Source organism: Ascaphus truei, chromosome 13, assembly GCF_040206685.1.
Source record: "Ascaphus truei isolate aAscTru1 chromosome 13, aAscTru1.hap1, whole genome shotgun sequence".
In the NCBI taxonomy this organism is placed as follows: domain Eukaryota; kingdom Metazoa; phylum Chordata; class Amphibia; order Anura; family Ascaphidae; genus Ascaphus; species Ascaphus truei.
This window is the reverse complement of record NC_134495.1, coordinates 29,991,531-30,015,785: the sequence shown is the minus strand read 5'-3', so window position 1 is coordinate 30,015,785 and position 24,255 is coordinate 29,991,531. Positions and strand designations below refer to the sequence as shown.

The window sequence follows — 24,255 nt, the reverse complement described above, 5'->3', positions numbered from 1 at the left end:
AACAGTTGTTATTTTTTTTAAAGTGCGCTTGGATTGCCTCTATAAGAGGTGAGATTTAAGGTTTGACTTAAAGGCAGGGGAGAAGGTGATTGGCGTAAACCGAGTGTGAGTGACATCCACAGGTACGGGGCAGTGAGGGAAAAAGGTTTAAGGCGAGAGAGCAGTAGAGGTGAAAGGGGTGGAAAGGAGACAGTTTGGGTTAGAGCGCAGGCGACAAGCAGGGACATAACAAGAGATCAGAGCTGATATACAGTATAGGGAGGAGCAGATGAGTGGACAATATACACCGACACACACAAATAAATAGGGCCTATAACATCACAATGTGGTTGTGTGTGTGTTGTGTGTGTGTTTATTTAAGTTATGGTGGGTGAAAAGTAAAAATCCTCCACCATATAGCATATAAAAGTATTACTTGTGAGCACATTCACATGTCTTAGAAGCCCTGCTTTTTGCCATTATCACCTAGCATACAGAGCTTCCACTGCAGCAAGGGATTCTGGGAAATTACATGCAAATAATGAGCACACCGTGCCACCTTTTGTCTCATATATATATATATATATATATATATATATATATATATATATATATATATATATATATATATATGTATATATATATATATATGTATATGTATATGTATATGTATATATATATATATATATATATATATATATACACACACACACATACATATAGCAAATAAAAATACCACATATAATTATAAACACATTCACATGTCTTAGACAAGTCCACAAACATGTCTTTCCCCATTACCTCTTAGCATACAATGCTTGCACTGCAGCCAGGGATTCTGGGTAATGACATGCAAATGAGCACTCACAGTGTGCCACTCTTTGCTTCTAGTCCATTTTAACACGGATCCCTATAGGCGTATGGCTGCCGTATTGCGCCCCCTTTTCAGCACAGCTCAGTTAGAGAAGTGCACGGCCAGTAACCTACTCACAGACAGCTTTTGTTTGAACCTTTTGGGTCTCATCAGTGTGTGGCTGGTTACTGGTTTGGCAATGTGATGCTGGAAGTGGCTACATCTAGACACACAAGAAGTTAGGGTGAGTAAAAAAGTGACAAACCCCTCACCGTAGTGTACATCAAATAAAAATCCCCGTTGTGAGCACATTCACATGGCTGCAGTGAAAGCACCGTATGCTAAGAGATAATGGGGAAAGGCAAACACATATATATATATATGTATATATATATATGTATATATATATATATATATATATATATATATATACATATAAAATGAATATTTACCAAATGTTGGTCCGGGAAATAGAGACAGCACAAAGCCAGGTAAGTACAAAAGAACTGTATTCACATAAGAAATACACGGTACTGCATCCAACGTTTCGGTCAGCAAGCACATCCCTGAGGAAGGTCACGTCTTGCTGACCGAAACGTTGGAAGCAGTGCCGTGTATTTCTTATGTGAATACAGTTCTTTTGTACTTACCTGGCTGTGTGCTGTCTCTATTTCCCGGACCAACATCTGGTAAATATTCATTTTATGTGTGCATATGGGATAAGCATCAGTGGATCAGTAGTTTACAGTGTGCCAACTGCCCTTGTTGTTTGTATATACATACATACATACACACACTATATAGATATGTTAGTTTTTTTTAAATGTATGTGTGTGTAATATATATATATCTATATATATCTATATCTATATATATATATATATATATATATATAAATAAATATATGTAAATACATGTTTTGCTTTACATTTTTATCATGATCACATTGTGTATCCAGTAGTTTGCTATAAAACAAATAATCTGAATCCGACTTTGCACATACATGTGTACATAATGTCTATACGGCTTTATTTGTGGACTGGCTAAACAGATTTGCTACATTACCTTAAGGCAGAGGTGCGCAAACTGGAGGGCGCAACATTTTCTGGGGGTTGGGGCGCGGCGCTTACACAGGCCCCACACTCTTCCCCAAAGCATTTAAATTCCATGCCGGGGGAGCGCCGAGCCTCTATGTTCCCTTACCTTGCCTTCGGCGGCTTCTGGCGATGCGTTGCTATGGCAACAGGCCGTCAAATGACGCTGCAGGGTCACATGACGTTGTGATGTCAGAAACCCCCGGAGACATGGGAAGGGGGAATGGGTGTGGGAGAGCAGGCAGGTGGGCACATACGAAAAAGTTTGCGCACCGATGGTGCCTTAAGGTGCAATATTTTCCGGGGGTGGGGGGGGTGGGGGAGGGGTGCCGCAGTTACAGAGGCCCCACGCTCTCCCCAAAGGTATTTAAAGTAAATGCCGGGGGACCGCGCAAGGCCTCTGTAACTTCTCTTATCTTGGCTTTGGGTGATGGGTTGCCATGGCAACGTGACGTCACATGACCCCATGTCATCATTTGACGCCGGAGCCCAGGAAATGAAGGGGGGGGGGCGTGAGCAGGGGGGGGGAGAGCAGGCAGGGGGCGCAGGGGTAAAAGTTAGCGCACCCCTGCCTTAAGGGACTTATTCTATATCAGCTGAACTCGTTGTTCTTGGCCAAAGTTTCCACTTGACTTCAGCCGATAAAGTGCAAGCCCCTGAGGGAAAAGAGTAGTATGTTTGAATTATAATAATAATTATAATTATTATAATAAGCATTAAAATAATAATATTCAACATCTCCTCCATTAGTGTATTTTTAATCTGTCTTTAATGTTTGCCGTTTTTTGTTTTAGAAAAGCTAAATAGACTCGCCGAGCCACTTCTTGATCTGCACAGGAAAATCAATAGCCGTTTCCGAAAAGTGTGTTTGACTTTAGAGACAAAGAAGATGCTGCATCAGCAGCAGCAGTAAGGCAGCTCGAGCAGTAAAACCTCCTTTCAAGATAAAAGAAGCCATTACTTATCCCACAGCACTTTTTATTGAGATAAGAGAGAGAATGGGCCCTTTTCCCCACTTATGGAGAAAGCTATACAGTCATAATGTCTTGTTAAATGTTTTTCTATAAAAGTATTCTCCACTTTGCCATTATTTAACACGGGGACATTTATCTGGAAATTAATCACAGTCTTAAGAAGACAAGAACAAGGATTCAGATGGTTATTTAAATAAAAGCCAAAAAAAACCCCACACAACTAAAAAATGTAGGCACTTTGTATGCAGCTACACGGTAGCAAGAAGTAATAGTAGAACAGGCAAGTCTTCCACTGAAAACAGTCCCGTTCGAAAACCTTTGCACAACAATGTCATACAGATGTTACCACTCCCGTTAACCAGATGTGTTCTGTCATCACTGCCACGGTATTTAACTGTAGTAATATTTACAAATAGACGCTGCACACAGAAAATTCAATGGCAAATATGTATGTATAAATATTGGAAAAGAGAATGCAAATGTAAGGCAAAGTGAAACTCATATGGAAGAAATTCTGCGTGTGTGTGTATATACAGCTCAACCCCGTTATAGCGTGATCCGCTATGACGCGGATCCGCATATAACGCAATTTGAGCGTGGACCCCGAATTAAAAAAAAAAAATTAACGTGTTTTTTTTGCACACACACTGCACACACTCACTGCACACTGCATACATTCACACCACACTGCATACACTCACAGCACACTGCGCACACACTCACAGCACACTACATACATTCATAGCACACTGCACACCCTCACAGCACACTGCACACACTCACAGCACACTACACATACTCACAGCACACTGCACACTCACAGCACAATGCATACACTCACAGCACACTGCATACACTCACAGTACACTGCATACACTCACAGCACACTGCACACACTCACTGCACACACACTCACAGCACACTGCACACACACACACACACACTGACACACACACAGCACACTGCACAGCACACTGCATACACTCATAGCACACACTCACAGCACACTTCATACACTCACAGCACACTGCACACACTCACAGCACACTGCACACACTCAGCCCACACTCACAGCACACTGCATACACTCACAGCACACTGCATACACTCACAGCACACTGCACACACTCACAGCACACTGCACACACTCACAGCACACTGCACACACAGCACACTGCACACACACACACTGACACACTGACACACACACAGTCTCACACAGTCAAATACACACACACACACACACACACACACACACACACACACACACACACACACACACACACACACACACACACACACTGTCTCTTTAAGGGAGCTTGCATGGTACTACCACAAAAAAAAAACCTTTATAACACGGTGGTCGCGGATGGCCCCCGAGAACCGCGCTATAACGGGGTTAAGCTGTATATACACACACGCATTCAGATCGTAGATATAATGGGTGGCAGATGGGTGACATCTGATGAAAGGGTTAGTACCCCAAAGGTATGTTTGTGTCTGCCTGTACTGTATATACAGCTCAACCCCGTTATAACGCGATCCGTTACAACGCGAATCCGCTTGTGAGCGTGGCTCCCAATTTTTCGTATTTAGGAATACTTTACAGCACGATTATTGGTATCTTAAATACTTTATCGTACAATGCATACAATTGTACATTATTTCTAACGCGATCCGCTTATAGCGCGATGTGATTCTTGGATCCCAAGCACAGCGTTATAAGGGTTTGAGCTATATATATTTTTGTTTATTTCTTTGATATGAGTTTAATTTGCCTTATATTTTTATAGTATTTTTTCTAATATATACATTTCTTTCCAATTGTGTTTTCTGGGCGCAGTGTCTTTCTTGTTCGTTTTTTTTTTATATACAATAGTTATTCCTATTAATCAAGGAAATAATATGAATAATAGTTTATTCTTTTATTTTATTAGAGCTACTAATGAGCATTTTATCTCTACACGCTCTGTTGTAATTGCACTTATTACGGTGTTAGATTGAAACACTTACTTTAGTTAAATATTTATATTGTATTGCATAAAGCAGTTTCCTTTCTAAATTATATTAGTGCTCTGTATTTTGTATACTGAGTTTTGGTATGAATTTCTTTTAGAAAATGAAAAATAATCTCACTTATATGTGAATCAGGTCTCGAACGTCCTGATTACTTGAATGATTACTATATTTGTTTAGAGTCAATGGGGCTTATTCTACTAGCTCCGAAGTGTGACACACAAGTAAAGAGTGACACACTGTGCTCATTTGCATGTCGTTACCCAGAATCCCTGCCTGCAGTACCAGGGATACCAATCTTGCCACCCTTGAGGTGCCGTGAAAAGAAATGTGAGGTTTTTAGAAGCGGTTTTCATAAGGGAACTACAAGAATTGCCGTTTTAGTCCACAAATGCGAGTCCTAAAACTCTGCACCGTACAATATACCGTACAGTAAGTAAAAATGCCACGTGTGGCACGTTCGCATGTCTCAGACAGGTCTGCAACCCTGTCTTTCCACATTATCAGTTAGCAAACAGTGCTTCCACTGCAGCCAGGGGATTCTGGTTAATGTCATGCAAATGAGCACAGTGTGTCACTCCGCTCATCCATTTTAACATAGAACCCTCTAAGCTTACGCTTGCTGTATTACAAGGATGGATTACAATGGATAAAAAATCAAGAGCGACACACTGTGCTCATTTGCATGTCATTACCCAGAATCCCTGGCTGCAGTGGAAGCACTGTTTGCTAAGCGATAATGGGGAACGACAAGGATGCAGACCTGTCTGAGACATACAAATGCACCACAAGTGGTATATTTATTTACTGTATACTGTACGGTGGAGGGTTTTGTCACCTTTTTTTTACCTACCATAACTTTTTTAATGTCCGGCCATATTTGCTAAGAAGTGCTATCCCTTGAGACAGCTTCCATGCTGGAAGACTTGTTATGGCCCTAATCAAGTGAACGGGCCATAAAGAGACATCTTTCCGCAGTGTTGATACTCCATAAGACACCTTACTGCTCTTTCTCTTAAATGGGTAGTAAAGGACCATGCAGTATTTTCTAAGCAGTAGGGGAAGGTGTCTTATGGGTCTGTTGGTTAACTTGAGCTGGACCATATAATATATAAGAATATGTATTATAAACCGATGTGCAATAAAGGAATAATGCCGAATTAGAGGGTTATTAGCTGTCAAATACAATGTTACATAGTAATGAATACTGTCCTTATACAGGGCTGTTGTACGTCTAATACCTTAACATTGTTGGTATTATATCAATACCAAGCTTTTTACCTGCAAAAGGTAACACCAGGTACAGGTGTTCCTTACTTTCTACCACACTGCTAACCAGATTGCCGTAGCAAACCATATTACATACACTTCGTGTTCAATATATGACCTTCTTAGTAACATAATTTGCCCAGAGAATTCAGATACGCTGCACCTAATGTTCTTAATTGATACTTTACTATAAAAATATTCCAACTTACATTTAATGGAATTAGAAAATCAAATGTTTTTGTACAACGTGTAACATAAAAAATGATTTAATAGAGTTAGGAGTGTTGCAGACTCGATTAATTATTTCTGGAAAAAATGGTAATTATTTGAAAACCTTATTCTATACTGAATACCAATATCTTGCTTCATTTTCTTAATGTAAAAAGAACGACGTACATGTGTATAAGTTGAAAAACTCACCAGGATCTGTCTTCTCCCTATTTGCATTCTAGAAGTTGCCAGAGTATGACGAGTCTATTCAGTAACCCCATGTCACCAGTGAAGGACAACACATCTTCTCTTCCCCGAAAACAAAGCTCTCTTAACAAACCACCTCTCCGGGCACTGTATGATTTGCTCTTGGCGCCAATGGAAGGGGTAAGACCAAATAACTAATTGTCAAGTATTTGACATACCGGTAGTCGTTATTTTATTTCTGTTTTTTTTTTTTAATCTCGTTGACTGATGATCGATTCACTGAGGAATCATTAGCAGTGTATGTTGTATTGATGTTCAGTACAGAGACATAACCTGATAGTATAAAGGACAAATCTATTAATCTACCTGGAATGTTTCTTTTTGTAGCGTTCTGCTTAACATTTGTGGAAAGGTAGGTGCATTAATGATGAGACCTCATTAATACTTTACTAAAGCAACATTGCGTTCTTCAACCCATGTACGGCCCACATCTGCCATGCTGTAACCTGACATAGCTAGATATTGTGGGATGTGTCAGCGGCGATCATTAAAAAAATGTCAACGTTTAGCTTTGGGGGGAGGGGGCGAATTTAAACTTTCACGGGAAATTCACCCATCTTCAGACATAACGTAGATTTTGTAGATGTTTCAGATTACAAAGGGTGAGCAAAACTGCATAACTGCAACATCAGCAGTGTTAGACATTAGTACAACGCACCACTGGAGTGTGTATATGATACACAGACCTGTCCATTCCATCAACCAGTCAGTGAATGTTAATAACTCGCTCACTTACAGTAAAGTGCATAGGAGCAGGGTATGTGCTATACAAGACATTGAGATAGATAGATAGATAGATAGATAGATAGATAGATAGATAGATAGATAGATAGATAGATAGATAGATAGATAGATAGATACAGTAGATAGATAGATAGATAGATAGATAGATAGATAGATAGATAGATAGATAGATAGATAGATAGATAGATAGATAGATAGATAGATAGATACAGTAGATAGATAGATAGATAGATAGATAGATAGATAGATAGATAGATAGATAGATAGATAGATAGATACAGTAGATAGATAGATAGATAGATAGATAGATAGATAGATAGATAGATAGATAGATAGATAGATAGATAGATAGATAGATAGATAGATAGATAGATAGATAGATAGATAGATAGATAGATAGATAGATAGATAGATACAGTAGATAGATAGATAGATAGATACAGTAGATAGATAGATAGATAGATAGATAGATAGATAGATAGATAGATAGATAGATAGATAGATAGATAGATAGATAGATACAGTAGATAGATACAGTAGATAGATAGATAGATAGATAGATAGATAGATAGATAGATAGATAGATAGATAGATAGATAGATAGATAAGTAGATAGATAAGTAGATAAGTAGATAGATAGATAGATAGATAGATAGATAGATAGAGTTGTCAGTGATCCATTTGCTTTATTTAAAGCAAAAATACGAGTTAGCTATTAAAAAATATATATATACTAGCTGATATACCCGGCGTTGCCCGGGAAGTAGTATTATTTATAAATAGGGGAACAATAGGATGACTATTTGGTGGAAAGGTTGTATAATGATGTTGAAAAGAAACATGGAAGAAAATCTAATACGGTTTATTGTAAACACAGCACAGTACAATGTATATTTTGGTGACATAAGTGATGTAAAAATGGGAGGTGTGTGTCCCGCTAGGATGTGAGCGGGTGTGAGGTGTCGGGTGGGTGTTCAGTACGGGTGGCGGGTGGGTAGTGAGTGATGGCTTTGGGTGGGGCTACCGCTAGGGTGTGAGCGGGTGTGAGCGGGTGTGAGGCGGTGGGTGTGTGGTGAGTGCGGGCGGCGGCTGGTCAGGTATGTCTGTGCGTAGGGGTGTGAGTGCGGCGGGTAGGTGTGAGGCGGGAGGCGCCGGGTGAGTAGTGACTGGGTGCGGCAGCTGGTCACTGATGTCGGTGCATAGGGGCGGGAGGCGGCAGGTGTGTGTTGAGTGTTGGCGGGGAGGGTGGGAAAGGAAGGGGCGGGGGGTGGGAAAGGCAGGGGTGGGAAAGGCAGGGGCAGGGGGTGGGAAAGGCAGGGGCGGGGGGAAAGGCGGGGGGGGGGAAAGGCAGGGGGGGAAAGGCAGGGGGGGAAGGTAGGGGGGGGAAAGGCAGGGGCGGGTGAAGGTAGGGGCAGGTGAAGGCAGGGGGGCGGCAATGCGTCACTGTGTGGCATGTGTCTGTCATGTGTCTGTCCTGTGTCTGTCGTGTGTGTCTGTGTGTCTGTGTCTGTGTGTGTCTGTGTGTGTGTCTGAGTCTCTGTATGTGTGTGTGTGTGTCTGTCTGTCATGTGTGTGTGTCTGTGTGTGTGTGTCTGTGTGTGTGTGTGTCTCTGTGGGTGTGTGTGTGTGTCTCTGTGTGTGTGTGTGTGTGTGTGTGTCTCTGTGTGTGTGTCTGTCATGTGTGTGTGTGTCATGTGTGTCATGTGTGTGTCACTGTGTGTGTATGTCACAGTGTGTGTTGGGCGGGAGGAAAAAACGGAGCTGGGGGGGTCAAAAACGGAGCTGGGGGGGGTCAAAAACGGAGCTGGGGGGGGTCAAAAACGGGGGGGAATACTCAAACGTCTCAGTTAAGCCTCCCCCCAGCAGTAGCAGCAACAGCCGGCAGCACCATGGAGCATTTTGTCACCTCAGGAAGCAGCAGCAATGTGGTGGGGACCTCTGGGTTAGAGCGCACCAGCCAATGAGAGCCGTGGGGGGGCGGGACACACGGGGTGGGGGAGACACACCGGCCAATGAGAGCCGTGGAAGGGCGGGCGGACCGATGGACCAATCAAATGGTCTACAGAGACTCACAAACAAGATTTTCAATTATATAGATATAGATATATTGTATTACAGGTTTGAAGCAGGGGGTCTCCGGAGCTGAACCCTGTTTATTTCAGCTCTAGGGACCCCCTGCTTCCGGAGATACTTACCTCCATAGTGGTGCCGGTATCCCTGCAGGCAGAGAAATGGTGTGTTTTAATCTAATGGTGACTTTAATTATCCCGCGGGCCAATAGGAAGCCGTGACACAGCCGTTGCGGCCGGTTGCGACTTCCTATTGGCCCACGTGACATAGGGCTTTAAACTCAGCAGTGATACCAGCTCCCCCTATGGAGGTGAGTATCTCCGGAATTAGGCGGTCCCTGGATCTACAATTAACAGGGTTCAGCTCCGGAGACCCCCTACCTCAATCTTGTAACAAAAAAATATATATATATATATATTTTTTAATGCAAAGCCATATTGCTGCTTTAAGGAAGGGACATTTCAAAATGAAGGCCCATGTTTACTAATCAACGTTCGCTCTAAATGTAAGATTTCTGTGCGATTCTTGTATACATTTGCATACAAACTCCCAAGTTTGACCTATGTAATGTGAACATAAGAATTACAGTAGCTTAGAAAACTCCATAAAAATGCTGCTTCTTACAAAATACATTTCCAGTTCATAGGTGCAAGTGCAACATCTTGATATCATTGCTTCACCGCTTCATAAATCTTTTACTTTGTGGTAGTTTAGCACAGGGTCAACGTACACTGTAGTAGATGGTCCAATCTCGCCACATGCGCCAGTGTTCAAACAAAGAGACCCCATTGTTTGCAAAACCTGTTATATTTGAAGTCTACATTTCTTAATGAACTCTAGAGGGAGCCAGCCATCTAATTTATTAAGCAAGAAATAAAAGGAGAGAAGTCAGTGTCTAACACACACAGGGCTCTATCTGTTTTTAATAAAGCTTTGGAATGTTATATACTGTGTGTGTGTGTGTGTGTATATATACAATCAAATAGAACAGCAGCACTCCATTAAAAATGGAAACAATTACTAAAGCCATGCGCACGAATAGCAGCCATGAATATGGAACATACATTACCCAACCCCTGAGAAATGAGGACACAGCACACGTTTGTAGATTAATTACAAATAAGTGTAATACGCCCAACAGAAAGACCCAACGTTTTGATCCTGCACATATACACACATTTTCATATACTGTATGTACATTTTGTATTAATAGAAACAATTACTACAGTATGAACAGAATTAACTGCAAACCTGTTAAATGCTGTATAAATCAAATACAAGGTAAATAAAGAAAGCTAAAACCAACAGAGTGGGCATAAGATCCCAGGAGAAGTATTTCCTATAACCAAAGTGAGCCAATACTGTAGCAGTGGCTTGTTTGATGAGTGAAGTGGGCATGATGGACACTTGTTCTTCTTTAAAGAGGCAATCCAAGCGGACGATTTGTTTTTGCGAATTTAAAAAAAACTTTTGAACGTAGTATGGAAGCAGGGGGTCTCCGGAGCTGAACCCCATTCATTTAAACTCTGGGGACCCCCTGCTTCCGGAGATCCTTACCTCCGTAGGGGGTGCCGGAAGTTGCTTCGCTTGGCTAGCCGAGATCACGTGATGGAGGCTTTTCAAAGCTCCCACGTCTTGCGGGCCAATAGGAAACTGTGACGTCATCCGGTGAGGCTTCCTATTGGCCCAGGTGGCGCTGGAGCTGTAAAAATCAGAGAGATATCGGCACCCCTTTTTGAGATAAGTATCCCTGGAAGCAGGGGTTCTCCTTAGCTGAAATTATTGGTGTTCAACCCCGGAGACCCCCACTTCAATCCTATGTTAAAAAATTGCAAAATAATCGTCCACTTGGGTTATCATCATAAGCAAAAGTATATAATAGTGTATAATATAATAGTTATAATATATGATACAGGCATACTCCGCATTAACGTACACAATGGGTCCAGAGCATGTATGTAAAGCGAAAATGTACTTAAAGTGAAGCACTACCTCTTTTCCCACTTATCGATGCATGTACTGTACTTCAAACGTCATATACATGCATAAGGCCTCGGACCTGGTCAAAAAGCCTGTGCTGAGCCGCGTTGAGGGGAAACATTATCCCTATCAGCACAGCTTTAGACGGCGCTTCCGCAGGCGTGCGGAGGCGTGTAGAAATTCAGCCGACAACCCAATTTTAGTTTTCCGGCTGAGGGAAGCTCAGGGCCGGTCACGTGACAGCCAGAAGCCAATGGCAGTCCGTAAAGTCGGGGCCGTGACGTGGCACGCTAGCCCCACCTCCCGCTCCGCCTCCAGGCCCGGCGCCCGCCTCCCACCCGGCACATAAGCGCGCTCGCTGACGCTCATGCAGGGACACGAAAAAGCTCCGGCTTGAGCAGGAGAGCATGAGCATCAGCGCTGCTCAGCGCTCTTCCCTGCACCATGTCCGCGGCCTAACTGATGTAAATAACACATTTGTAACAGGCTCTATAGTCTCCCCGTTTGCGCACAGCTTCGGTACAGGTAGGGAGCCGGTATTGCTGTTTAGGACGTGCTGACAGGCGCATGCGCAAGCTGCCGTTTGCCTATTGGGCGATATGTCCTTACTCGCGAGTGTACTTAAAGTGAGTGTCCTTAAACCGGGGTATGCCTGTATATAATAATTATATAATTTATACTAGCTGAAAGTACTCGCCGTTGCTCGTGAATTCTAAGATACCAAAAAATTCTGCAATTTATAAATGGATAGTTAAAAAAAATATTTCAGTTTCTTAATGTAAAAAAAGTTATTTATTTGATTTTAATGCTGTTGGGTAAACTATCTTTTTGTTTTTTCCATCAGGCGCAAAACATACAAATCAGTTATGTCATATTGTGATGTCATTAAATTAAATTATGTCATATTGGGATGTCATCAGTGATGTTAGCAGTAATGTCATCAGTTATGTCCTATGTGACGTAATTTATGATATCAGCAAAGCATGCTGGGGAGGGGATGGGGGTTAAGTTTGCGTGTCACCTTAACTTTAAAATGTCCAGCCTTTTGAAGTGTTTGCTTACATAGCTCCAAGACCACGAAACCTATATATACTGTACAGTATACAATACAATCCTGGCGATTTTGGTTAAGATCAGTGCAGTTTTTAAAGGTTCAGTTTGCCATCTTGATTCAAAATGGCGTCCAATTGTATCCAAACGTAGACAAAAAGTGGTGAGGTGTCCAAATCCATAGCAAACAGACAAACAACTTGCCAAAATATATAGTAGTTATATAATATACTAGTACTGTTATAGGTAACATTTTATAGTAGCTTTAATCTAGTGGAATTTGTTTATATTAGTGTGACTGGAGGTATTCAGTTATTTACAGCCAGAGATTCTCTGCGGGTTATTTACCATTTTTCCGGTCCAGCATGGAAATGATACGTGGGGGATTTTATGTAGAAGGTTCCTTCAGATATGAAAAATATCTAATTTTTGCTGCTGCATGTATATTTCTTAACTCCTTTGCTTCGGCAGGAACAGGAGTTATGAGAGGCATGGGTAACACAAATTCATGATATATTGTCTACCATGAAAATCCGAATGGTTACATTGGTTGGAAAGACTCGCACATCTTACTCTGATGGGTTATTTATGAAGCTAATGCAATGCACATTCTAGGCATTCAATTGCAGCAGCGTAAGCATGATTCGATGATATTATTATTATATAGCCAAGACCCCACAAGCCAATGCAATTCAGTCAACACACAGCAAATTCTTCACCACGCTATGCAAAGATTCCAGGCACTTGTGTCAAAAAATGAAAGTCAACCACACATTCTCATTGCAGTTACTTGTTTTGAGGCAAAGGCCAGGAATCGGGCTGATGGGCCCAGTTATAACTTGTGGGGTCTTGGCTATATCATGGAATCATGCTCCAACTGAATGCATCGCATGCAATAATGTTCTGCTTTTTGGCATCGTTTGCAACTAGTTAAACAATGACACTGTAGTCGCCTTGAATGCTGTGGTATTTCCTAATCTGAGAGGGTTTTATAATATGTTTGGGAGGAGAAGGAATATATACTGATCTCTGATATTTCCACTCCGAAGTGTAACCCAGCCCATGTTAAATCGATTTGACCAGTTTTAGATGATAGAGAGCAGAGCTAATATTTTCAGTCAGTATTTTATTAATGGCTTATTATAACCACGCTGAAGTGTAGCAGTAAGTAATCAATTGAGTCAGTAATAAATTGCAGACAGCGATGCATGCAACTCAAGTCAAAAATAGAGGCTGATGTTCAACCGTTCTCTGCGGCTTTAGAACCTTCTTTTCTTCACCATTGTGACACTTTCCATTCCTGGCATATTGAGCGGCGAAAAACAGAATTGGATTTAAATAACCACCATTGATGTCTGCGACGCCTTCAACTGGATGGCCAGACTAATATGAATTGATATTATGAAGGATCAGAATTAGTCGAGAAATCACAAAAATATAATAAAGGCTTTATGACTTTTTTTCTTAAGGAGTATTTTTATGAAGAACTGCCAGTCCCATAAGACAACGTAGGTGCCCCAAGCAAGGGAATGAGCCATAAAGGACACAATTTACTAAGCAGTGTTACTCCGTAAGCCACCTTACCTGCCGGAAGACACCTTCCAGCCTATTTACTTTTATGTTATATTCATGCCAATATTTAATATTTGTGATAGTTTAAGCTCCGACAAATACATATGTTTCTGTATAGAATGGGTCGTTCTCTTAAGTGTACTATCTGATAGGACGAAATGTTAATGACAAACACCTGTATTGAGTTCACTAAGGCAGCCTTGACCAGACCATATCAAAGCTGGTGACGAAGAGAACATAAGTGGCACACTCAAGTGTTTACAATCTAAGTGGTATGTTGGGAGACTTAGAGACAGTAGGGGAAGTAATACGTGCAGTGGACGGCAAGGCCTGACCACAATAGTTGGTAAGTGCCTATGTTGGTGTGAGGAGCAATGTTTGAGTCTGGGCTATTGAAATGTTTCATTTGCAACTTTTGTTTGGGATTTGATTTGAAGGTGGCAAGAGAGGTGTTTAATGTATACTGACTGTAAAGGAAGCATACTGCATAGCTTGGGCGTAGTGACGGGAAAGGATTTTAGATGAGAGAGCAGTAGAGATACCAGGGGTAGAAAGGAGACATCAGAAAACAGTGGTATATAGCACGAAAACAAATGATCTGAAGAGTGTAGAGCATTGAGGGTGAGGAGACAATTGTAGGTGACACGGAAGCGAGGAGATGATGGGCAGACACAGCATCAACTTGGACCTGTTTCACATCATTTCTAAAGTTAATGTGTCTCTAAAATGACTAAGGTGACAAAGAAGGGATTGCGTCCTGGCAAAGGACATACCAGTGGTAATAACTTGGGTTAGAGAAACTTGAATGAATGGACGGTAACCACATTTTATGGGGGATTTTCCCCCCAAAAGAATGTAGGGTGGAGAAAAAATGAACAAACTGGGCCATTTAACAATATGAGCCTCTAGAAGGAAGTTCTAGGGAGATATTTACTAATGTACCCCAGCTCCAACCGGCTTTATTACAGGAAAACTCCAAGGGCTTTCAATTGGATTCCTTTCCTTTAATAAATATGGTGTTGTTTTTTGCCCTGGTTTTGCTCCAGTATTGTAATCTGGAAACATTAGCAAATATCCCCTTTCCTCCCAATTGTAATGAGTTAGGGCTTTACTCAATATGCTCCGAAGTGACCATTCACACCGTTATCGCCCGAAAACTCCCAATTACTTGAATGGTGGTTTTTAATCGGCCGCTTGGGAGTTTATTGGATTACCCCCCCCCCCCCCCACCCCCCCGAACAAGTAACACCTACATTTTCTAGATTTTCTTTTATTAACTCCTTTAATCCCAGTGCCAGAGGGATTTAAGGGGTTAAATTATGATAAATACCATATCTATTCCCAGTGAGTCATGAAATGATTTAATAAGTATGCAGAATTATTGGCTTTACTCTATATGGAGATGTAAAGGACAATCTCATTTGCAAAAATATAAGATTTTCCAGAAATCCTCACTCGTCTTTTGTTTGTTAGAGAATTCCCCCAACCCTTCAAGCTGTTTAGATCCACATTAACTTGAAAATAAGTTAATACCCCTACTTAATGGAAACCTTACCCAATCCTCTCTCTACCTTTTTAGATGTTTTAATCGTATTGTTACCTTGGAGAAGACGTTAGTAAAGTGTTAATTTTCAACGTTTCCCACGAAATGGTACTATGGTTCTGCACTAACTAGGTTTTCGAATCTTCGTTAAGGTTGGGGTGACAGAATATGTTTGTGAATTCTATTTGAGATTTTTCTTTGACTCTTAGGTCACTGTATGTGTAGGTGTGTTTTACATGTTTACGGAGCCCTAATAAGAAAGGAAAAGAATATACTCTATCGTCATCCATTCCACAAAGGGTTCCTCAATTAACTTTTCTGGTCGGCAATCTGTAGTTCTCATTAACTCAACCACAGAAATCTAACTTGTGGCTGCACATTGTAATGTTTTGTTTCATACAGCATTCTCTCATTTTCCAAAAATGTTTCCATCTCCCCCCTGAATAATTTTTTTTTTACCACTCCGTGTGCCTCTTGTTGATTTTGGCAGTTTCCTCTATTTTCCACCCATTCTTTCTGTAAAGAAAATCTGTCTGCATTTTGCAGAATATATGATAATCCCCTTTTTTTTTTGACTTGGGTATATAGCTTCTTGCATCTTGTGTTCGACTTATCCTTGCTTGAAAACACATATTTTATTCGCTACGTTTCTTGTTTTCAGAATCTAATATGCCCTTCCCTTATGAGACCTCTATGCTAGTCTCCGTTTTATAACCTATAAACCTAAAACATTTGGTTTCCTTTAAGTATACCTTTTAAACCGTGGCAAAGTTTTCCCATAATTAGGTGGCCAGAATTGTGCAAACTATTCTTCAAGTAGCCTTGTTAGGGCCTTATCTCTTGCCAAAATAACCATTGCCAATGTATGCTTTAAAAGACATCTTGAAATCCTGTTTGTACGCCTGATTGTTGGAAAGTATTATCTATGTGGCTTAAATACGACTCAATATATTGCATACCTCCCCTTGGCAATCCTATTTTGGAATCGTGATTCCCTGTGTAGTTTCTGGCTCTTGGACAGAACGTATGCATGTATGGGCCAAAAAGAATTTTACGTCTGACATTCACAACACAGACTGTAATTTTAAGATGCATTCAGTATGTTTGAAAGAGTGGCAGCACTTTAACAACACTTGGTTATACGCTATCACTTTATTAGTCGATTTTCAGTAAACGTGTCACCTACTAAGTTTCCGAACAATTCTAGGGCTTTAAAATATTTTTTTTCTTCTAGTGTTTAACCACTTTATATAAAACATACCTTTATAGAAGCACTCCAGGTGAGACTACAGTATATATATTTTTTATTTTGTGTATAGGGTCGCAGCAGGGGGTCTTCGGAGCTGAACCGTGTTCATTTCAGTGCCGGGGTGCTCTTGCTTCCCAAGATACTTTTCCTCGGAAGCGGGCGGAGGTAGCAGCCCAGACGGTGTGGATTTGGGGCTATTGAAATGGCGACTTTTAATGTCCAGCGGCTTGCGGGCCAAGAGGAAGTCATGACATCATCCCTTTCAGCTTCCTATTGGCCCACATGATGTGGGTCATTTAAACAGCAGAGAGATACTGGCGCCCCCTACAGTAAGTACCTCGGGAAACAGGGGGTCCCCGGCACTGAAATTACCACAGTTCAGCTCCTGAGACCCCCCCTGCTGTAAACTTATTTAAATAAATAAATAAATGGTCCATAGGAGTTGCCTCTTTAAAGTTGAATAACATTTGAAATCTTCATTGCTGCATTTCCATCTCATGAACCTCTGCTCTGTTTATATTCTTCCCAGACCAGATTCTGGAGCAGGGGTGTGCAAACTGGAGGGCCGCGCCCCTCAAGGGGGGGTGGGGGGGGCGCAAGATTTTCCAGTGGGGGCGCAGCGGTTGCCAGGGGAACGCGTGAGGCCCCTGCAACTTCCTTGTCTTCGGCGATGCGTCGCCATGGTAACGTGTCGTCAAATGATGCTGCGGGTCACCCCGCAGCGTCATTTCACGCCAGAGACAAGGTAAGGAGGGGGGGCGCGTGCAGGGGAGGGGGGGGGAGACTAGACTGAAAAGTTTGCACACCTCTGTATCTAGAGTAATACCAGATATATAAGAAGGCTTTACGGTACTTCATTGCTTACATTATTCTAATAATGAATATTGCGATTTTATTTATAATGCGCCTACAGTTCAGCGGAGTGAAAGACTATATAGAAAGACAAGCAGATTAACATCGAGGTGTGCCCAGCAAGGCAATAGGTCCCTGCTCCAATCCAAGATACTGTATTGGAGCAGCAATTCTCCCCTGAAGCCAGTGTTCGTATAACTCATATAAGGCTAGTACCCTGCCCCCTAAGCATTTCCTTCTCTTTAGGGGGGAACGGGAGGGAAGAGAGAGAGGAATTGCTGCTGTAAAATAATAGTTTTCAGGAATCACACTATGAGACAAAATCATGATACCAACCAGGTGACTAGTCTACTTTTTGACCCTACGAAAGACTCATTTATTATCTCTGCATATTATCGTTTTGCTGTCAGGAGGGTCAGCAATGCTGAGCAAATAATTAGTGTCTTTGCAGCAGAGATAGAGGCTAAGTCATTACCGACATCAGGGGTGCGCAAGCAGGTGGGCGGTTACAGAGGTCCCGCGCTCTCCCCCAAGGCATTCAATTAAATGCCGGAGGACTGCGCGAGGCCTCTGTAACTTCTCCTGCCTTGTCTTCAGTGTCGCGTCGCCATTGTAACCCGGCGTCACGTGACGTCACATGACTCAGTGGCATCATTTGACGCTGGAGCCGAGAAGGGGGGAGGAGAGCAGGGAGGGGGCGCAGCCGGAAAGGTTTGCGCATCCCTGACCTACATGTTGAGTTACCATTTAGCCATTTCAGAGCAAAAAGTCAAGTGAAGTGCCCAAATATTTGAGCCACAGGGCCATGTGAATGATATTACTGCAAACATCTCCTCTCTCCATCTCCAGCCCTGAACAGTAGAGGAAGTCCTCAACGTCCTGTAACTCCAAGGGTTAGTTTTTTAGATGACATACATACATACATACTTACTATGTCTTTATTTATATAGCGCCAAAAGTGTACTCAGCGCTTCACAAAGAATACAGTAGGGAATTATAATTATACAATAAGTGCAGCAAAAACAGACAATAGGAAAGGAAGTCCCTGTCCCAAAGAGCTTACAATCTAAGAGGTTTAATGGGAAATTTACAGAGACAGTAGGTGAGGGAGTAAGTGCTTGGTCACAATGGGTGGTAGGCGTGACTGAGTGTGCGACAATAGCCATGAGGGCAGGCTATTGGGATGCTTGATTTGTGGGGTGAGATTTAACATAGGTCAGTGTTAAATGAAAAGGTTAACACCATTTACAGGGGAAGAGATGGCAGGGAGGTGTGGGTGAGATCAGGTGTGTATGTCTGGCTTCAGGCTTAGGGGAGATCCCTAGCAGCGGGAAGGAGATAGAGGGTGTGATTAGAGGATTTGTGTGTGTGTTTTTTATTGAGGGGTATAGCAGTTGTTGGGAGAGAGGTGTATAAATAATGGTGCAGTGAGGAAGTTGGAGAGAAGAGAGACATTCGCAAAGGAGCGAGGAAACAGAAAACAGAAAAAGCAATAGGGAGGGCATAGTAAGATGGAGGAGGAGAGACTTCCTAGGTAATGGAGGATAAAAGTGTACAAATAATCACAGATGTTACAAGTTAATGTCTCACAGTGGCAAAGTTGTAATGCAGAGTCCAGATCTTCCTCCAATTTCAACTCCAAAATGAACTCTTGTAGACACTTTAGATATGACACTTAAGATGTGACTCTTTTGATCTTACACAGCCATATGTTCACAGCCAAGCTACAGTGACTTAAGTAACCTAATCACATGCATTTGACTAACACTTAAGGGAGGGGTTTGTCTAATCAACTCAGACACACCAAATAGTTAATTAGATTACCAATTCTCTCTCAATTGATAGGAGTCAGCTCACAAACATACCTGTTTGAAGAAATTAATCAGAATATTAGTCCAGATATTCAGAATGCATCCATGATTAAAGATTAAGAAAGAAAATATCCAGAGATAATTCATCCACTCATACATAGATACCTAGATAGAGGGAGATAGAGATATCACACAGACAGCTGTGGACGTGAAATATTTAATTCAAATACGGGGTTTAAGTCATTCTTTCCTCAGATATTAAAATGTAACACAAGCAGTGTGGGACGTATAAACAGCGACACGTGACGTTATGTGTTATTCAGAGATAGGCTTCCAGTGCCGACTAAAAATATATTGAAGATCTATCAAATCACAGCCAAAATGCTAAGCTTGCAAATTAAGTTTCCATTTCATTTCAACATTAACACAACCGTGGCAGGAGGGAGCAGAGTTTTACAGCAGCACACTGCACGCCCTATTTTTGTTGCTGCTGTTTGAACCTTGTTTCCTTTTTTTGTGCTAAACATTGTTTTCTTAATCTCTAACCATGGTAACGTTATACTGCACGGGGCTCTTGGGTGAGCTGCATTTATCCTCCCAGCCGATATTACTGCATACCATGTTAAAGATTTGAATTTTTTTTTCACAGTGCCACCAGTTTTGTTTTCTGTCAAGAATAAATGCCGGCTCAAAGCTGCATTCTCGGGGGATTTGTGAATGCATTTATTTTTGTCTTACTTGACCACTGGGCTTTGGTAGGGAAGACCACTGACTTCTCATAACCAGGATTCCTCTGGTTCCGAGTGAAGTTAGAGTGGCCACCAACAGTGCCATTGCTAACTGGTCAAACAGTGAAGACGCTGTTTCTGTGACATGCAACTTCTCCCACACCGTTTGGCAATTGGCGCCTGCTTTTATCAACCGGCACTTTCTCTGTAAATATCACTTGAACTGGGATTTCTTCCGTGGTAAAGAAGCAGTGGTTGTGCACTGCGGGACAACTACAGATGTAGCAACACTGAAGGTCTTCGGCGATGTGACCACACGCGGTGATGTGACCACTCGCGGTGATGTGACCACTCGCGGTGATGTGACAACTCGCGGTGGTCATTTCACTGAAGGATTAACCCCATGGGGCGTCCCATTGAGAAGCGTGGATCCGCCACACCATGATCACACAGACACTGTCCTCAGCGCCGCAAACGTTTGCTCGTTCGTCCACCTTGCTAGTAGACAGTAAGTCTTAGTACACCGGTGGTAAAATATAATAATGTCCTCTACTGGGAGAAACTGCTGCTTTTATATATATATTATACAAAGCAGACACTAACGAAGCTGACAGTCTGTCTAAATAAAATAATTAGAAAGAGAAATGTTTCCATCATATATGTATATATATATATATATATATATATATATATATATATATATATGTGTGTGTGTGTGTGTGTGTATATATATATATATTGGAGATATTTCTCTTTCTAATTATATATATATATATATATATATATATATATGTGTGTGTGTATATATATATATATATATATATATATATATATATATATATATATATCTTATACTATATTAGTGAAAGCACTGTATGTTTGCCTGCCTGCCTGCCTGCATGCATGCCTGCCTGCTGGATGTCCGGTGTCCCTAGCGGCAATCTCATTGGTCCCTTGGCCCGCCCGCCCCCGCACACCTCTCATTGGCCTCACACACTCACACCACCCCCTTGGCCCGCCCCCCACATCTCTCATTGGCCTGAGGCGGAGTGACGGGCCAAAGGTCCAAAAAAATAAATAACACACACACACACACACACACACACACACACACACCTCTCTCCCCTCTCCAAATCACCTTTTCCCCCTCCCCAGCGGCATCACCTCTTCCCCCTCCCCAGCGGCATCACCTCTTCCCCCTCCCCAGCGGCATCACCTCTTCCCCCTCCCCAGCGGCATCACCTCTTCCCCCTCCCCAGCGGCATCACCTCTTCCCCCTCCCCAGCGGCATCACCTCTTCCCCCTCCCCAGCGGCATCACCTCTTCCCCCTCCCCAGCGGCATCACCTCTTCCCCCTCCCCAGCGGCATCACCTCTTCCCCCTCCCCAGCGGCATCACCTCTCCCCGCTCCAAATCACCTCTCCCCGCTCCAAATCACCTCTCCCCCCTCCCCGCTCCAAATCACCTCGCTTCCCGCAGCTGCCACGCGGCGCGTAAGATGGCGGACCCCCTTCCTCCCTCGCGGCGCCGAGTCAGACGGTGGCGGCGCCCGGAAGTACAGGTAGGTGTCGCTCCCCACCTCCGGCGCCAAACGGAACTGAGAAAGGGCGCATCAACTGAGGTGTGTGTGTGTGTGTGTGTGTGTGTGTGTGTGTCACTGTCCACTGCCCCCCCCTCCTATCCACTGCCCCCCCCTCCTATCCACTGCCCCCCCCTCCTGTCCACTGCCCCCCCCTCCTGTCCACTGCGTCCCCCCTCCTGTCCACTGCGTCCCCCCTCCTGTCCCCCCCTCCTGTCCACTGCCCCCCCCTCCTGTCCACTGCCCCCCCCCTCCTGTCCACTGCCCCCCCTCCTGTCCACTGCCCCCCCTCCTGTCCACTGCCCCCCCCTCCTGTCCACTGCCCCCCCCTCCTGTCCACTGCCCCCCCTCCTGTCCACTGCCCCCCCCCTCCTGTCCACTGCCCCCCATCTCCTGTCCACTGCCCCCTCCCTCCTGTCCACTGCCCCCCCCCCTCCTGTCCACTGCCCCCCCTCCTGTCCACTGCCCCCCCCTCCTGTCCACTGCCCCCCCCTCCTGTCCACTGCCCCCCCCTCCTGTCCACTGCCCCCCCCCTCCTGTCCACTGCCCCCCCCTCCTGTCCACTGCCCCCCCCCTCCTGTCCACTGCCCCCCCCCTCCTGTCCACTGCCCCCCCCTCCTGTCCACTGCCCCCCCCCTCCTGTCCACTGCCCCCCCCCTCCTGTCCACTGCCCCCTCCCTCCTGTCCACTGCCCCCCCTCCTGTCCACTGCCCCCCCTCCTGTCCACTGCCCCCCCCCTCCTGTCCACTGCCCCCCCCCCTCCTGTCCACTGCCCCCCCCCCCTCCTGTCCACTGCCCCCCCCTCCTGTCCACTGCAGGAAATGCAGGGGGAGGAATCCATGCCTTTGAGGCGCCCCCCCCCCTCCCTTTGACGCCCCCCCCCTCCCTTTGACGCCCCCCCCTCCCTTTGACGCCCCCCCCCTCCCTTTGACGCCCCCCCTCCCTTTGACGCCCCCCCCTCCCTTTGACGCCCCCCCCCCTCCCTTTGACGCCCCCCCCCTCCCTTTGACGCCCCCCCCCTCCCTTTGACGCCCCCCCCCCTCCCTTTGACGCCCCCCCCCTCCCTTTGACGCCCCCCCCTCCCTTTGACCCCCCCCCCCTTTGACGCCCCCCCCCTCCCTTTGACGCCCCCCCCCCTCCCTTTGACGCCCCCCCCCTCCCTTTGACGCCCCCCCCCCTCCCTTTGACGCCCCCCCCCTCCCTTTGACGCCCCCCCCTCCCTTTGACGCCCCCCCCCTCCCTTTGACGCCCCCCCCCTCCCTTTGACGCCCCCCCCTGCCTTTGACGCCCCGCGCGCACACACTGACTGACTGCCGCACGCACGCACACACTGACTGACGCGCACACAAAGCCTGACTGACGCACGCACACACTGACTGAGGCACACACTGACTGTGTGTGCGTCAGTCAGTCTGTGTGTGTTTGTGTTTCTGCCTCAGACTCACTGACGCGCGAGCAAACACACAGTGACTGACGCACACACGCTACATGAAGCTGTAAAGGAGGGAGGGAGGGGGGGGACTGGATTGATGTGAATGGGGGACAAACAGAGAGAGGGGGGAGGAGAGAGAGGAACGGGAACATTACATCCCGGGCAACGCCGGGTCTCTCAGCTAGTATATATATAAAGAAACAATATTCAGCTTGCACTCAATGTACTAAAAAACATCAACAGGTGCCAGTCTCTAATAATAATAGAACAACATTACCATTCTCACGTCCGGTAAAGGAAGACTGCACTCAGATCAGTATAAGCAAAAAAAGTCTGTATTAGGCATCAATACAAAATGAATTTTTCCGGAGAGGAACCTTTCTCAAGGGGGGTGCAAAGACAGACTGACACACAGACATATATATACCCTCACCACATGTGACAAACACACTCAATGCTCAATTACCTGTTGACTGCTAAACCCATAGGAGTACGACATCCTGTGCTCAGGCTGTATAGTCGCCATCTTGGAGGGGGATCTGATGAGGCTAAGATCTAACTAGCCATCTGTACCGCACTCATGCGCCTCACCCAATATGGCGACCGCGCATGCGCAATGTGCAGCAATGCACGGCAAACCCCTAAGGACATATCGCCCAATAGGCAAACGGCAGCTCGCGCATGCGCTGTCAGCACGTCCTGAACAGCAATACCGGCTCCCTACCTGTATCGAAGCTGTGCGCAACCGGGGAGACTATAGAGCCTGTTACAAATGCGTTATTTACATCAGTTATGCACGTATATGACGATTGCAGTACAGTACATGCATCAATAAGTGGGGAAAAGGTAGTGCTTCACTCTCATAGGGGTTTAGGGGTTTGCTGTGCATTGCTGCACATTGCGCATGTGCGGTCGCCATGCTAAAGGACCATACAGTTACGGACCAAAATGGTGGAATTAAGGGGAAAGGAGCTGCTCCGTGA

At 44.3% G+C, this 24,255-nt stretch overlaps 1 protein-coding gene across 3 annotated transcripts in view; it reads left to right on the top strand.

The window, feature by feature from the left end:
* The window catches only part of TTC28 (tetratricopeptide repeat domain 28), a 548,651-nt gene that overhangs the window by 469,135 nt on the left and 55,261 nt on the right, over nt 1–24,255 (top strand). For all 3 annotated transcript variants that reach the window (XM_075569008.1, XM_075569007.1, XM_075569009.1), the window contains one exon: nt 6,638–6,782. In XM_075569008.1, coding sequence (XP_075425123.1) covers nt 6,638–6,782 — 145 coding nt within the window. The remainder of the gene's footprint in view (nt 1–6,637; nt 6,783–24,255) is intronic.